Source organism: Danio rerio, chromosome 7 (genome assembly GCF_049306965.1).
Source record: "Danio rerio strain Tuebingen ecotype United States chromosome 7, GRCz12tu, whole genome shotgun sequence".
Taxonomy (NCBI): domain Eukaryota; kingdom Metazoa; phylum Chordata; class Actinopteri; order Cypriniformes; family Danionidae; genus Danio; species Danio rerio.
In genome coordinates, this window is record NC_133182.1 from 34,930,969 (window position 1) to 34,946,916 (window position 15,948).

Sequence of the window (15,948 nt, forward strand, 5' to 3'; positions counted from 1 at the left end):
TGCATTGTTATTATTGGTGCGCATCTTAAAGATTGTTAGCTTAATTTACATAAGAACATTTTACATGTAGTCAATGAATAGCACACAAATAATCTTACACTTAGAAAATGAAAGCTCCTATAAGCAGCATTAAGTGAAATACATTTTACAGCGTAATGTTACTTTATACTAATACTTTAAGAATTTAAAACAGATATTTTTACCCCAGTAAACTGCCAGTGCTTGCCCAAAACTCTTATGCAAGTATGATTTTTTTTTAGTACTCTTTTCACCACTGATTGTTTTATAGGCCAGTCAATATAAATACACATTAAGCTGATATGAAAGGTGAATTGTAAAACATTTTTTATAATTTTCATGTAATTATTATTTTTTTAATTATTATTATTATTATGATTTGTTTTTCATGAAGGGTTGTTTTGCGGGTCTTAAGGGATGTGGCAAATTGAGCTTCAATCCTTTTGTTACCATAAGATGAACTAGAGAGCTGAACCTTCAACATACAATTACTGATGATGGGTCAATGAGTTAGCAGAAAATAGTGCACTGGTGATTCCACTCATATGCAGAATATTGCAGTTATTAATACAGTTAGAGGCTTATTAAGCATATGTGAATGACTAAAATCTGAGCATCTGTCAACAATGCCTCTACTAATAACAATCTAAGCTTAATCTAACATTTATTCACTGTTAAATTATGCATTAAATAGAGCAGAATCAAATTAGCTTTACAAGTCATTTCAACTTGAAGAAATTAAACCGATTGAATCATTACAAATTGTATAAATTAAGTTGTAACCTGATTTTATTTTATTGTCAGAACAACTCTGATGACAACGGCATGGTTTTGTATGAGTGTGTGTGTGTGCACCTGTATAGAGTGGAGAAAGTGTTGTCTTTAACCTAACTTTTGGAAATGGTTAGTGTTTTACCCTCTTGTTTAATATGACCCTTTGCCCATTTTATTGTTTGCTCATCAGCCAATCAGAATTGAGCATTCAAAAATTCTGTAAAGAGCCTCGAGTATCAAAGTTGACATTCAAATGTTATACAGCATGATCAGTAAAGTAGAACCGTTTTAAAAGGATTCTTTAGTTCCCATTATGGCGTCCTGTTTTCCATATCTTTGACATTATCCTAAGGTAAAACACAGACCAATCACACATAATTTCCTGTCATAAAACACACAGACAGACTGACAGAGGGAGAGACGTTTGGGCATTTATTCTTTTTATTGATACACTACCTCAGAAGAGTCTACGCCGCACGCTGTTCCCTTTGAATAAGTTCAAAAAGCACTGCAGTCTTAAAAATTACAAAATGTTAAATACAAAATGTACATGAAACAACAATACAAGGCTCCGTAAACATCAGCTGAACCTGTACTTTTATTTATTTTACAAACCATCCAACCAACCCAAAAAGGAATGACATCCAAGTATCAAAAATAGAGTTCTGGTGTCGGCGGCGTCGTCGTCTCCATGTAAAAGGGGAACACATTGTTCAATCTTTGGTTTCTGGAGAATGAAGATAGGTGCTTATTTAGGGATCCATCCCAGAACTCACATCAGATTTTTAAAAAATTTGTTTATTTTGCTTGTTTTGCTGTCTTGATTCACACAAAAAAAAAAACTATTCCTAAATCCAACTCAAACTTATGACACACATTCTCTACATTATTTTTCAAAAACACAAGTTAAGGCTTTCCTACCGTATGTCTGATAGTTTCAATTAAATAGTCAAAAGTGGCATTGAAAACAGCGGTCACTATACGTAAGGGTTTTACATACAACCAAATATATACTTACATACTTTATAGATGTATCAAACAAATCTGGTTTTTGTATGTTTGCAAATGTCAAACCATCATTTATTTCCTGTCCTTGCATAGCCTAATGTATATCAGTGTGCTTTTACACCATTCAAATTCAAAGAGGTTCTTCAAGAAATTCCAAACAAATATCTACAGTTCACTGTTTACAAACGGACAAAAGCACATCTGCACAAACAAACAAACAAACAAACAAACAAACGGTTAAGACGCTTTGCTGTGTGCATCAACACACACACACAAACTCCTGTCTGGCAAACTATAGTCTACATGGAGAAGCATCTCTACAGCATCTAGTCTAGAGGCATCAAGGTTTTTTTTTTTTTGTCTTTTCTCTTTTAAAGGCAGAAGGCAGGTTTATAGTGCATAGCAGGTTTTTTTTTCCAAACATAGTTAACAGTCATAGTTACTGCTGTACTGTATGTCTCAAAGACTGAAAAAAGAAACAACAATGTATTAAGTGAATTGCTTTAAGGCAAGAAGCCGATCCACAAATGTGTCTGAATTAGTCTGAACCCATGTCTGCTCTGGCAGTGTGTGAAGAACTGAGCAAAGCTCGATGGGTTTCTGTCCACACAGGGAACAAAACTAAGCAAAAATAATAATAATAACAATTTTAAACCTCTATGAACTCAACAGGGACTCAAACTGAGAGCTGCTTTCAAGTCACTCTATTGTGTAACAGATAGTCTACTTGTTGATTGTCAGCATGCAACCTTTAATAAGACCACCTCTTTTTCCAAAAAGTGAAATATGGTCATTTCCCTGACTTCAAACCTGCAATGTTTTTCTTGAAATTGTCCAATGCATAAATTCTTCTCTAATCAAAGGCACAAAGTGTGTCTCAGCATAGTCAACATATGTTTGAGTTCAATGAACACAAAGCCCATATAAAATATAGAGATGCACTGATACCATATTAAATAAAAGAATAAAAAGTTATTCAGAGTGATATCTGGCCTTCCTCTGAAATGAAATATCCCCACAATTTTGACAGAATTAAAAACCATGACAAAAAAATAGACCATTTTGAGGGATGTAAACAAAAACAACGGTCCCAACGTATATCCTGTTTCACATTTTTAATTTCAAAAGCTTCAGAGCATTCTAAAAGAGCCACATATTGATAAATGTTATGATATAGCCGTTTCAACATTAAGTTATGATTAAATTGCCTTTTGTTACAGTAATGAAATAGTTTGGCTCAAGCAGGAAATGTTCCAATGGACCAATGACAAGACCACATTGAAATGGTCTATAACAGTTTACTCTAAACTAACCTCTGATTATTCAATTTTCTTAATCCAAACATGATCAATTCAACTGGTTCTGATAACTGACTGATTTGAAATGATTGTGGTAATGCAAATAGTTATTCGTTAATCATCCAATATGATTATTGTCTGGTAAATCGATGCATCTCGGAGAGAATATACAGATATGGCTAGTAATCAAAGACCACTTGAAAATTCTCAGAATGTGCTGGATATACTAGCTGAGTTTGAGTGGAATGTTCATCTGTTTATGATTCTGTAAAGGTCATTTATTTCAAACTTCACAAAGAAATTGTCATTTTATTAAGAAAATAACAATGAATCTAAATCAGAGATGTTCAAAAAAAAAAAAAAAAAAGGCCCGTGGCAACCTTTGATTTGGTCCACCAAGCAAGAAGAGCAAGAATGAAAAGGATGCTTTAGAGATTGTCATTCCAAATCTACTCTAACCTTTCCTTTGTTTGTTTATTGTTTAAAACTGACTCAAATGAAATGTTTCTATTAAATGCTGCAAATGAATGACATTTCATTTAAATGTACATACGGTCACCTGACTTCGGTGAGCAAATCAAGGCAGATTCTGCTTGACGAGTGTACCTGAACTCCGTTGCTTTATAAATGTGATTGTTTATGCTTTTATTGTAATAGGTTAACATTTGAAAAGTTATACTGCACTAGCTAATATGATTTAAAGTCATTATAAAATAAATAAGGAAATTACCCATAGCATCCTTAATGTAATATAGTTTTGTTTTTCTTTATATACAGTCAGGACCATAAACACTGGGACACAGCTCTAACATTTTCCTCTCTGCACCAACACAAGCCAATGTGCTCTAATCTGAGGGTACAAGTGAGAGGGAGGCACATATGCAAACTTGTAATTCCTACACCGTTCATCTGATTTGAATGTAAATACCCTCAAATTAAAGCTGACAGTCTGCAGATCAAGTGAGAATTGTGAAAAGAATTGTGTGGATGTCCCAATATTTATGGACCTGACTGGACACAGCCCATGACTCTCAATGAAAAAGTGGGTAGCCCTGATCTAAAAAAATCGTTTCATTTTGAATGAATATTATGGTTATTCTACCAAACGTAGACTTTTCTGAACTCTACTGACGCTAAAAACAACTTTGTAATTGTTTTGTTTAAAAACAAATATAAGCATGGCAAAAAAACCATGGCACCTTTGTGTTTAAAGGGAAAAAAGAAGTCAAAATTAGCATGGGGTTCCTCTGGGTGCTCCGGTTTCAACAGTCCAAATATATCCACTATAGGTGAATTGGGTAAGCTTAAGTGTGTATGGATGTTTCCCAGTGATGGGTCGCAGCTGAAAGGGCGCCCCCTGCGTAAATCGTGCTGGATAAGTTGGCGGTTCATTCCGCTGTGGCAAACTCTGATTAATAAAGTGACTAGGCCAAGTAGATAATGAATGAATGAAAGTCTAAATTAGATTTGGTTTTAGATTTTGAAGAAATCCTCCTTTCAGAATAAAACAATGTTAACAACAATTCATAAACAGACACCAAGAGAGAATTTTCAAGTGGACTCTTCATATTTGCTCATATTTATATATATCCTATATGGGCTTTATTATCTCCAGACCTTCAGATGGTCTGCGGTCAGGAGCTCATCTTCTCGTGCAACTGTACAAAACAACATAATTCCTTCAACAATTCCCTTGACTTTTTGTTTTTAAAGCGCAGCACTGTGACAGTAAGATCGAACCAACACCATTCACAGCACTCCAAAACACAAGATGAAGCTCGGCTACATTTTACACACACCAGCGGCGTCCTCACTGAAAAGTAAAAAGACTACAAGTTCTCAGCAGAAAGCCTGTTCAAAATCACTGCTACTACATAAGGCATTTGTTCAACCTGAAGAGGAAACGGGCCAATTATTAAACAAGATTATCTACAGCTCAGAAAGGTCACTAAACACCTGGAATGTTGCATATTTCTCGCTACAGACTCAGCGCCAGTCCTCTAGGGGGCAGCACTGGCAGAATGCAGCGTTTTTTCGCTGGTAAGAAGGCCTGACGTGTGGCCACACATCACACCTCGAGTGGACTGCATACATGTCGGCGCTCAAATGCATAGGGTCAGTCTACAAGCTACATATAATACATCATCCTGTCAGAGAGCCCTGAATTATTGGTTTATTTCCAGGAGAACAGCACACTGCATGTGTGTGTTGACGGTACACCTGATTTTGTGTGCATGCGTATAGTTTATACCCCAACTCATTTACAGGCCGAGCTGTGTTCATGATTGTGGAGGAAGCGGCCACTGCTGCTCAGACTGCTTCAGGATTGATGGTTTTTGGATGATTGGTGTGTTCAGGGTGAAACTGGAGGCCGGCGCAGCAGTCCTGGGAGGATTGTCAGAGTTTACTGTGGTGTTTGGAGGGCTAGGATTGACTGTGTGCTGATGGAGATCCTCCATGAGCCCCTGGGGCCTGAGACATGTCTCTGCCGATGATCTCATTCACTGAAACACACACATAAGGAGATTATTGATAAGGGAAATACAGAGACTGATATGGTTGGAGACACAATTAAAATGTTTGAAATAAATTTTGCAGTAGATACTGTAATAATCTGAAAAAATGACTGATTTACATTTAAAATGATTCTTCTTTTCATATGTTAGAAACTGCTTGTCATTCCGGTAATGGTAAAGTTTCATTCTCAACATCATTTCTGCAGTTTACAGTGTACAAATCCCACAGAGATGATGTTTTTGGAGTAAAACAATTGTTGAGTTTGGCAAGAGATTTTAATATTTATTCTATAACCCGTACTAGAAAAGATTCTTAGATGGTATCTTTTCCATTAAGAACTTGTGCTTATTCTTTAGATACTAGTGCTTTAAAAAAATATAGCTTACTCATTAGACACTAGTTCTTTTTGTTAGATACTAGTACTCATTCATTAGATACCAATTAAATAGATAGTAGTACTTGTGTACTGTATTAGATACTAGTACTCATTCATTAGAAATTAGTATCTGTTTAATAGAAATCCTAAATAGATACATGTGACTGTTAAATAAACACTAGTAGTTATTCATTAGTAGTATTTAATTTATCAGAAACTAGTATCTTTTATTATTACTAGTAACAATTCTTATTTTACAGTTCTGTTTTTTTTTTTACTCGTCTTATGTTACGACTAGTCCAAATGGAAAGTAGAGTTCAATTAAAAGTTTACTCATCATTTTTTACAAGCAACATTTCAAACAATTACTAGTGTTTAAGAAATGTGTACTAGTATCTTTTAAATAAGTTGTAGTATCTATTTCATAAGCACTATATTTATTAAATAGAAACTAATATCTAATGAATAAGTGCTAGTACAGAATACTAGTATACTTTCAGTTGAAGTCAGAATGAGTAGCCCCTCTGTTTATTTTTTTCCCCAATTTCTGTTTAACGGAGAGAATATTTTTTTTTCAACACATTTCTAAACAATAGTTTTAATAACTCATTTCTAATTACTGATTTATTTTATGTTTGCCATGATGACAGTAAATAATATTTGACTAGATATTTTTCAAGACACTTCTATACAGCTTAAAGTGACATTTAAAGGCTTAACTAGGTTAATTAGGTTAACCAGGCAGGTTAGGGTAATTAGGCATATTATTGTATACCAATGCCTTGATCTGTAGACTTTCGAAAAAATTGTTTAAAGGGGCTATTCATTTTGACCTTAAATTGTTTTTATTTTTATTAAAAATTGCTTTTATTCTAGCTGAAATAAAACAAATAAGACTTTATCCAGAAAAAAAAAAAAAAAAGATCAGGCATACTGTGAAAATTTCCTTGCTCTGTTAAAAATCATTTGGGAATAATTTAAAAAGTGGGGCTAATAATTCTGACTTCAACTGTAAGTATTAGTATCTATTAATTAGGTATTAGTATCTAATGATTGAGTACTAGTATTAATTATGTATTAGTATCTAATGAATGAGTACTAGTATCTAATACATAAGTACTAGTATCTATTATTTAAGAACTAGTATCTAATTACTAAGTACTAGCACCTAATGGTTAACTACTAGCACATAAAAATATGTACTAGTCCCAGATAGAATACATACTTGTCAAAACTGAATAGTTGAAATCTCAATGACAGATCCCATAGAAATCAATGGAAAATGTTTTAAATTTGTCAATAGTAACAACAGAATAGTTACTAGTCACAATTAAAATAAGTTCTGGTATCTAATGAAGAAGAGCTAGAATCTATTAAATAAGAATTAGTAATGAATAAGTACTAGTATCTATTTAACAGGTACTAGTATCTAATAAATAAGCACTAGTATTTAATGAATTAGTAGTAGTACTAAATGGAAAAGATAGTCGAACCTAAAAAATAAGCACTAGTAACATAAAAATAGATACCAGTACAGGCTATTGATTAAATGTCAAAATGGCTTGCCATATTTCAAAAGAAGATTATCTTTTATTATAAAGCACTCTGTAAACATTACAATTGATTGTTTATGAATTTTTATCTGTTCATCAAGAATGCATTTATTAATCTCAAAAACAACAAATGCAGCAAAACGGTGAAATATTTTCTTTCTAAAATAAAACACATTTTAAATTAAATCTTTGATAAAAATGCATCATTAGTGGCAAGATGTTTTATAAAATTACAAAAACAGTTGCGTAAATGTCACATTTGATCAAGTTAATGCATCCTTGTTTAATGAAACTTCAGAGTTTTGAGTGGTAGCACATGCTAGGGAATTTTCATATTGATCATCTGAAAACAATTCCTATAACTGACCACTGAATGGCAGTGTTGAGCTGTGTAAAGTCGAGGACAGACAACATCCTCGAGGGTTAAGAAAAATAAGAGTCAGATGGAGGTATGAAGAAGAAAAACAACTTTGGTTTGTGAATTCTCAAATCTGACATCCTCAACTGAGACATTATTTTTTTTAACAGAAGCAGTCTTACTAAGATGACACAAACCCCACTATAAAACCATCCTCTACACTTCTTTAACTACCAGGCTTTGATGCAGGCAGTTGCATCAGTTCATTATGAGTTTAATGGTCTTTGAATACATTTCCTTTAGCCTGTCGGCTGGGGCTTTCAGAGCACTATGAAGAGGCTGCATAAAATCGATCCATTGTTAAAACACATGTTCTACATCCCAGAAGACAGTGCAGCAAGTGTGGTAATTACTTCAGCAGGCCAGGAGACTATAGTTCATCCAAAAATGAACTCACTATTTTCTCAATTTCAACTAATGCCTTATACATTTCTTTTTTCCAGCTAAACATATAAGATATTATGCAGAATGTTAGAAACCAGTAGTCATTGGCTGTCTGTTGTATCATTTATTATTTATCTTAATATTTTTTTATTATAATTTGTTTGCATTATTTTCCTGATTGTTGATTTTATTTTGTGAATTTTATGTTGTGTGGGGTATATAAGTTTAAAATAAAAAAGGTTCAATGACAAAAAAAAAAAAAAAAAAAAAAAACAGTAGTCATTGAAATGTATAGTAGGATATAAAAATAAATAGTATGGAAATGTTTTCAGCATATCTCCAATTAAGTGTTGGGTAAGATAACTAAAAAAAGTAAAGAATTAATAATTACATAATTAAAAATACTTTTCTAAATACTTTTGTCTAAAATGTAACTTAATTACCAAGTAATTGAAATACTTGACTTAGTACTATTTACATTTTTTTTTAATCTTCTATACACTCACTTTGCTGCTTGTTTACACTACTTATTTAAAATGAGTTAAAACATTGCAACTCTTAAAGTGTTTTGTGGGCTCAACATAATTGTTTTATGTTCAATTAACTTAAATTAGTAAAAATTAGTAAAGTTAATTAAAAATAAAAATGTAACTTAATCTATTTGTGTTGGGACAACATGAAGAAATTGTGTGGAACCCAGCATGTTTTACAGTGTATGCATACACAATGGGAATTAAACTGTTTTAATACTTTACATTTGAGCCAAACAAAACCTTTTAATCAGATTTTTTTAAAGATTAACACGTGTAACTAATTGTAAACATTGCATGAATCAATCCAAAACAGTTACAATTAATAAAAGCAAATGTCTTATTGCAAGTGCAGCTCTAACATTCTTTGTTAGAGATAATGTGAAATAAATTCATTATAATATATATTTATAATTATATCATAATTCATTCATTAACTCATTTCTTCATTTTTTTTTCAGCTTAGTCCCTTTATTAATCTGGGGTCACCACAGCAGAATGAACCACCAGCTTATCCAGCTTATGTTTTAAGCAGCAGATGTCTTTCCAGCTGCAAGCCATCACTGGGAAACATCCATACACACTTATTCACTCACATACACTACTGACAATTTAGCTTATCCATGTCACCTGTCCCACTTCTCTTTGGACTTGTGGGGGTAACCGGAGCACCGGAGGAAACCAACGCAATCACGGGGAGAACATAAAATGCCAACTGACCTAGCCAAGGCTCGAACCGGTGACCTTCTTGCTGTGAGGCGATTGTGCTACTCACTGCGCCACCAGGCTACCCTATATAATAATTATATATCATACTCAATATATTTATCAATATTATTTTTATCAATAAAATTTTCATAATCTCTCTCTGTCTCTCTTAAACATCATTTGGCAAATATTAAAAAAAGAAAAAAAATTCAAAGGGGGGTTAATAATCCTGATTTTAACTGTATATATATTAAAGTAATTTATAAACTGTAACTGTATATAAAGAATTATTTTTTGAAGTATGTGCAAATGTCATGATAAATGTTCTTTAGTTAATTTTTTTTGTTATCTTGCCAAATATATTTGTATAACAAAAAAATTACTTAAACTTGCTTAATTAAACTGTTGAAATGATGTTCAGTATTTAAAGGAAGTACATTATAAGTAAACACTGTAATTAAATGACCTTAATGAAAAGTAATCCCATCCTTTAATTTTTTTTTTTTAGAAAAAGAAAATTAATTTAATTGCAGTAACCAGTTACTTTGTAAGTAATTACACCCAACACTGCTTCTGTTGTTTTCAACAGACGTAAGAAACTCAAACAGGTTTGGAACAAGTGCAGGGTGAGTAAAAGATTTGGGTGAACTATGCCTTTCAGCAAGCAGCCAAAGTTTTTCAACAGGTCATCTCTGCAGTCTTCTGATTAATGCTGTAAAAATGCGTCTGATTCTCCCCACGCTCTACTGAATAGTAGAACGCTATGGCAAGCACTACAAAATTGATGCAAAATCAGTCAACAATCATAATGCAAAGGTTCATCCTATAAAAACCAACACAGAAGAACTAGGGCAAAGACGGCTCCTCGCTTTGTGGAAAAAAGAATCGTTCCTCAGGATAGATGGCAGCTTTTTGAAACGCTCACCACAGCATTCAATCACCCGATTTCCAGGCTTGTCATCGGAGTGAAAAAGCCCACATCTATAACAGGCGATGACAAATCTGAGGGAAAAGCTGAGGAGCAGAGAAACAGGTTTGACTGTTGAAGGGGCCGCAGGTATCATTCATACGAGTATACCTGCCTCTGCAGGCGCTTAATAATCCCTGCATTCCTCATCCAGACAGCCCATGACTGACTGGGATGGACCAGCTTTCACCACATTTTCCGACGCAACTAAAAAAAGGTGAGCTCAGTCAGAGTGAACAAATATGCCGCTCAATTCCCTACACAGGATTAGAGCTAAGCTTCAGCAGACGTATATAACGGCATAAACAGTCATTTCCTAACAAGACATCAAAAGCCAGAGAGCTGGACTTGGCGCTAAAAATAACATTAAAGGTAAATGAAAGAATATGTGTGTTCAGATGTGAAATATGGCAGAGGGTGTTTTAAAAAAAAGTGTCAGAGGACCATATAAAGGACTGTGCTGATCCGTTCAGTAAATCAAAATAATGTGAGCGTCGCCTATAACAGGCCTTCTGTATGGCCAATATTTAAAGCAACTGTGCAGTCGCATTGTGCACGTAAAACAACTGACGTTTGTGATGTTTTACGCACGGCTTTTGGCTGTTTAAAAACATCTAAATGTCACCAGACCTAACTATAGCACTCATGTCATTCAGTTTGAGCGTCATGCTTTATGTATTTAGGAATTGCACAAGTATTTTAGTAATTTGTGGTTGCTGAAGATTCTATCTTTTGTTACTTGTGCACAGGGTCTTTTATAAAATTATTTACGTTCATCAAGTTGACATTTTTCCTCGCTTTGTGCACATGTATTGTTATTTAGTCTGTTCAAAGTGTAGAGTTGCTTTGGTACAATTCTTATGTGGGTGATGTTATTATTTGTGATGGTTTTGTGTGCAGAAGTTGCATGTTCTGCGCGCGCGTGTGTGAGTGTGTGTGATGTTTGAAATGCCCAGCCGCTGTCACAGATCATCCTGTTGGCGTAGGCGGCTCTTCCTCTTGCATGAACACTCTTCACACATGCAGACCTGCTCTGGGCTGATTGTGAGTTCTGCTTTAAAACCCACTCTGCCGCTTACGCCGCACAAACAGTCCAACAATCTCACACACATACACACACACACACACACATGAACCTGCACTGCAGAAGTTCACACACACCGTAGATGACTGATACAACTAACAAAATACAGAGTAATTGTAAACGCTGACGCCTCCTGCACACTTTATACCGCAATTTGCAAAGTGTCATCTGAGGTGATTAACACTGGGTAAACATGAATAGGTATTTTTAGGCAAATAAATAAATAAATAAATTAGTTTTGAAAACCACTAATGAATTTGTTCAAAATTTTACCTGGTGTGATTTGATCTCAGCAAGCAAAAACCACTCTTACTTTCCAGAAAAAAAAAAAAAAAAAACGAATTTAAATCAATATTTTAGGCATGGTTCATATCATGAAGGTTGTTTCAAAGCAGCTTCTCAGTAATAAACAGGAAAAGTAATGATGTGTTTTTCAAAAATGGGGCAAATCTATCTTCTGCAGAAAGACGGCTGTAACAGGACAACAGTGTCATTTCTCAGTTACAGTCAATTCAGTGTTGATTCAGTTTAGTTCAATTACTGTAAAGTTCATTGATAATAGGGCTGCACGATATTGGAAAAATCTAACATTGCAATATTTTTTTTATTCTGCGATATATATTGCGATATGAATGCAATTTCACCAGATGTGTTGAACAACTATTTGGAAAGAATTTATCATTTAAATTGGGATGATTCTGTAGGGGAGTGCATATGCATAAAATATAGGGGTGCTTTCACACCTGTTGATCAATTGGTTTGTTACGAAACAGGTATTCAAATTGTTATAACACTGCTCTTTGTTCTTGGTGCTGTTCGCTTTCACACTGCAAAGTTTCTAAAGGGACCAAAAGAGCTAAAACAAGTCACGTGCAAGTAAACTCTCCTCATATTGGTCAGAGTTTCATGGTTTATTTTTCAGATTCCTACTAAGCTGTCATGCATCCTTTAATTCATGACGATCAGCAATAAGACATTTTAAGCCAAAAGCTGCGCTTTAATTTTGAATGTTGACACCAACAGACTTCGTCACCAAATATAAATCAGAGGTAAGACTTTCTCATACATAGCCCTCGGCTAGAGTTATGCATTACAGGCTTTACATTATGGAGAGACATAATAGATAAACCAAGACTTCAATTTTCCTAACCCATAAACAGCTCTCGAAATTAGTGAGCATACTTTCACTTTCGTATTTGACATGAAACGCACATTTACCGGTAGGAATGACATTCTGCCCTACTCATAATCCTCTCTTCATACAGCCATATCTGCCTATTACATATCCATAATACACTGTGATTTAGCCTAGTTCTAATTGTTTTGCTTTCTCACTGCAATCGATGCGCTCCCGAGTTTGTTTCAATCGAGCCGAGACCACCTCATTCAGGCGATCTTAGACCTATTGTTTTAGCACGGATCAGAGTGTGATTGCTGGATTCACAAATGCCAAACGAACCGAGCTAACTGGGAAAACGCGCCAGGTTCCGAAACAAAAGTCTAGGTATGAAGCACCCAAAGAAACAATCTACAAGCGTAGAAACATTCAACATAAAAAAGATACTAATTATTTAAACAGCGTTTTATCGTTTTCTGAAAAGTCTTAATAGTATTCAGGTATACAGTAATTGAATAATCAAATGTAAAATAATACTGCATAGTCTACATTTTATAAACAATCAATTAATAGAATTTCTCATTATTAATTTTTCAAATTTAAAAACTGTACAATTTATTAGGCCCAAAAGCTTTTAAAACCCTCACATAGTCACAGGCCTCAAAAACACTTCTAAAATGATAAATATTAATTCAGACTAATACTCGCGACGTGTCTACTGCTAATGATCACACTGCAATATCGATGCTGAAACGATATACTTTGCAGCACTAATTCATAATCAAACAAAGTTCAGTTTATAAGCTGTAAACAGCTCAACCAGCTTTGTGTTGATTCATTTCAATAACAGTGTCAGTGTTAATAAATTCAGCAGTCATCAACAAATCTGACTAGGCTATGTAATTAAAAAAGTGTGTGTACATTGATACATGGAAGCATTTAAATACATCTACATGTCTACGATTTTTGAAGCACAAGCTTTTCCACTAAACAGATGTCAAAAACAACTTCAATACTTAAATAAAAAATAATTGTTAAAAAAAAGGGTCAAATATGGTTTAATTGAGTTATTGCCACAGAGCATTGCACATGCACACATAAACATCTGGCGGAGAGAAAAACAAGCAAACAGCAAATGAAAGAAAAATGTACAGCAGTATTTTTAGCACAGCACACAGTTGGTCAATACATAAAGACAGCTATTTAATCAGTGTCTGTGGTGTGCCTGTGGTATTGGCAGATTTTACCCGTGCCGATTTTGAAGAAACGACTAATATGCCGTCTGCCACGTTATTTACTCTACTTTGATGAGGACTTTCTTATTTTAAAACGTTATTTTCCTGTCTCCTCCAGGACCAAAAGCTTTCTTTTCTCACTTTTTCCATTTTTGTGTGACAAAAGCGCACTGTAGTTTCTCATTTTCATTCACACGCACACATACACACACTGCAGTTTCAATGCATACTCTCATTGTTCAGCATTTGGATCAGTATGAAAGTAATTCACCTCAGGATGTGTGGCCAAAAGTCTGGGCTCAGTCCGTGAAAACTCAAGTTGTTCGATTCACCCCACAGTCGCTAACTGTAAATGATTTAACCCAGCACAGAGCACAAAAATCTCAACAGTATATTCAGTCGGAGAGTGTCTAAACTGAGACTGCCACTTGATATTAGCGATGCATCTGACTCAGTCAAATACGGGAAGTTACTGTGCAATATAACGCAATATGGCAACAACTGACTAGAGAGGCTTCAACATTGCCTTTCCCCACATGTAAGAAAGCATGATTCATCTCAATCTCTTTCACATAACGCTCGACTCTCTCAGGGTTGAGTCTTTAAACGGGGGATCCTCTGTGGATGAATGTAAGGGGCCATCCCTTATTAACATACAATATACAGGGTCTGAGTTTGAGCGCTGACAGACAGCAAAACTCTGAGATGGGGCAAAGGATATTGTTTGATGGTGCCGTCCCTAAACTGTGAATCACTGGACAAACCACAGCACTGGCCGACAGGTAACAGTTCAGACGGGCTGTCACTCACTGGAAAACCTATGACTATTTTATGTTTATTAAATAAGAAATCACATTACACTTGAACCTACTTATTAATAAAGATGCATAATTGCAGATGTTGAAATAATTACATATAAATTAAATATTGCCAGTAGTTTAGTGTCAAATTAAACTATGGTATTCTTAAACGTTTCAAATAACATTTGTGAAAATAAATACATTAAAATATAGGTAAAATTTTATATCACACTCATACGCAAAAACATTAAATTAAAATAAAGAAGTTAAAATATATATATATATATATGTATGTATGTATGCATGTATGTATGTATGTATGTATGTATGTATGTATGTATGTATGTATGTATATAAATATATATATATTAAAAAAAAAATATATATATATACATACACACACATATTATAAGTATACATAGTTGATGTTAGAATTATTAGCCCCCCTGAACTATTAGCTCCCCCTGTTTATTTTTCCCCCAATGGAGATATTTTTTTCAACACATTTCTAAACATATTAATTTTAATAACTCATTTTCTAATAACTGATTTATTTTATCTATGCCATGATGACAAAAAATAGATACTTTTCAAGACACTTCTATACAGCTTAAAGTGACATTTAAAGTCTTAACTAGGTTAATTAGGTTAACTAGGCAGGTTAGGGTAATTAGGCAAGTTATTATATAACTATGTTTTTTTCAGTAGACCATCGAAAAAAATATAGCATAAAGGAGCTATTAATTTTTACCTTAAAATGTTTTAAAAAACTAAAACAGTTTTTATTTTAGCCGAAATAAAACAAATAAAACTTTCTTTAGAATAAAAACTATTATCAGACTTACTGTGAAAATTTCCTTGCTCTGTTAAAAATAATTTGGGAAATAATTAAAAAAGAAAGGGGAGGGCTAATAAATATGAATAATACACACACACACACACACACACACACACACACACACACACACACACACACACACACACACACATACACACACACACTAAATTATACTAAATATTAGCATATTTTAAAGAATTATAAAACTTCTTGCTGAGAAAGGAGGATAGGTGCAATATATATATATATATATATATAAACATGTTCACTAATATAAATCTATCCAAAAAGGCACTCCATCGTGAAAAAAATAAATGAAAAAA

General features: G+C 33.9%; 1 protein-coding gene across 2 annotated transcripts in view; it reads right to left on the minus strand.

Moving 5' to 3' along the window:
- Positions 1-1,203: 1,203 nt before the first annotated feature.
- nfatc3a (nuclear factor of activated T cells 3a) overlaps positions 1,204-15,948 on the minus strand; it is a 103,268-nt gene continuing 88,523 nt past the window's right edge. For both annotated transcript variants that reach the window (XM_685181.11, XM_068218457.2), the window contains exon 10: positions 1,204-5,602. In XM_685181.11, coding sequence (XP_690273.4) covers positions 5,523-5,602 — 80 coding nt within the window. In that variant the 3' untranslated portion in view covers positions 1,204-5,522. The remainder of the gene's footprint in view (positions 5,603-15,948) is intronic.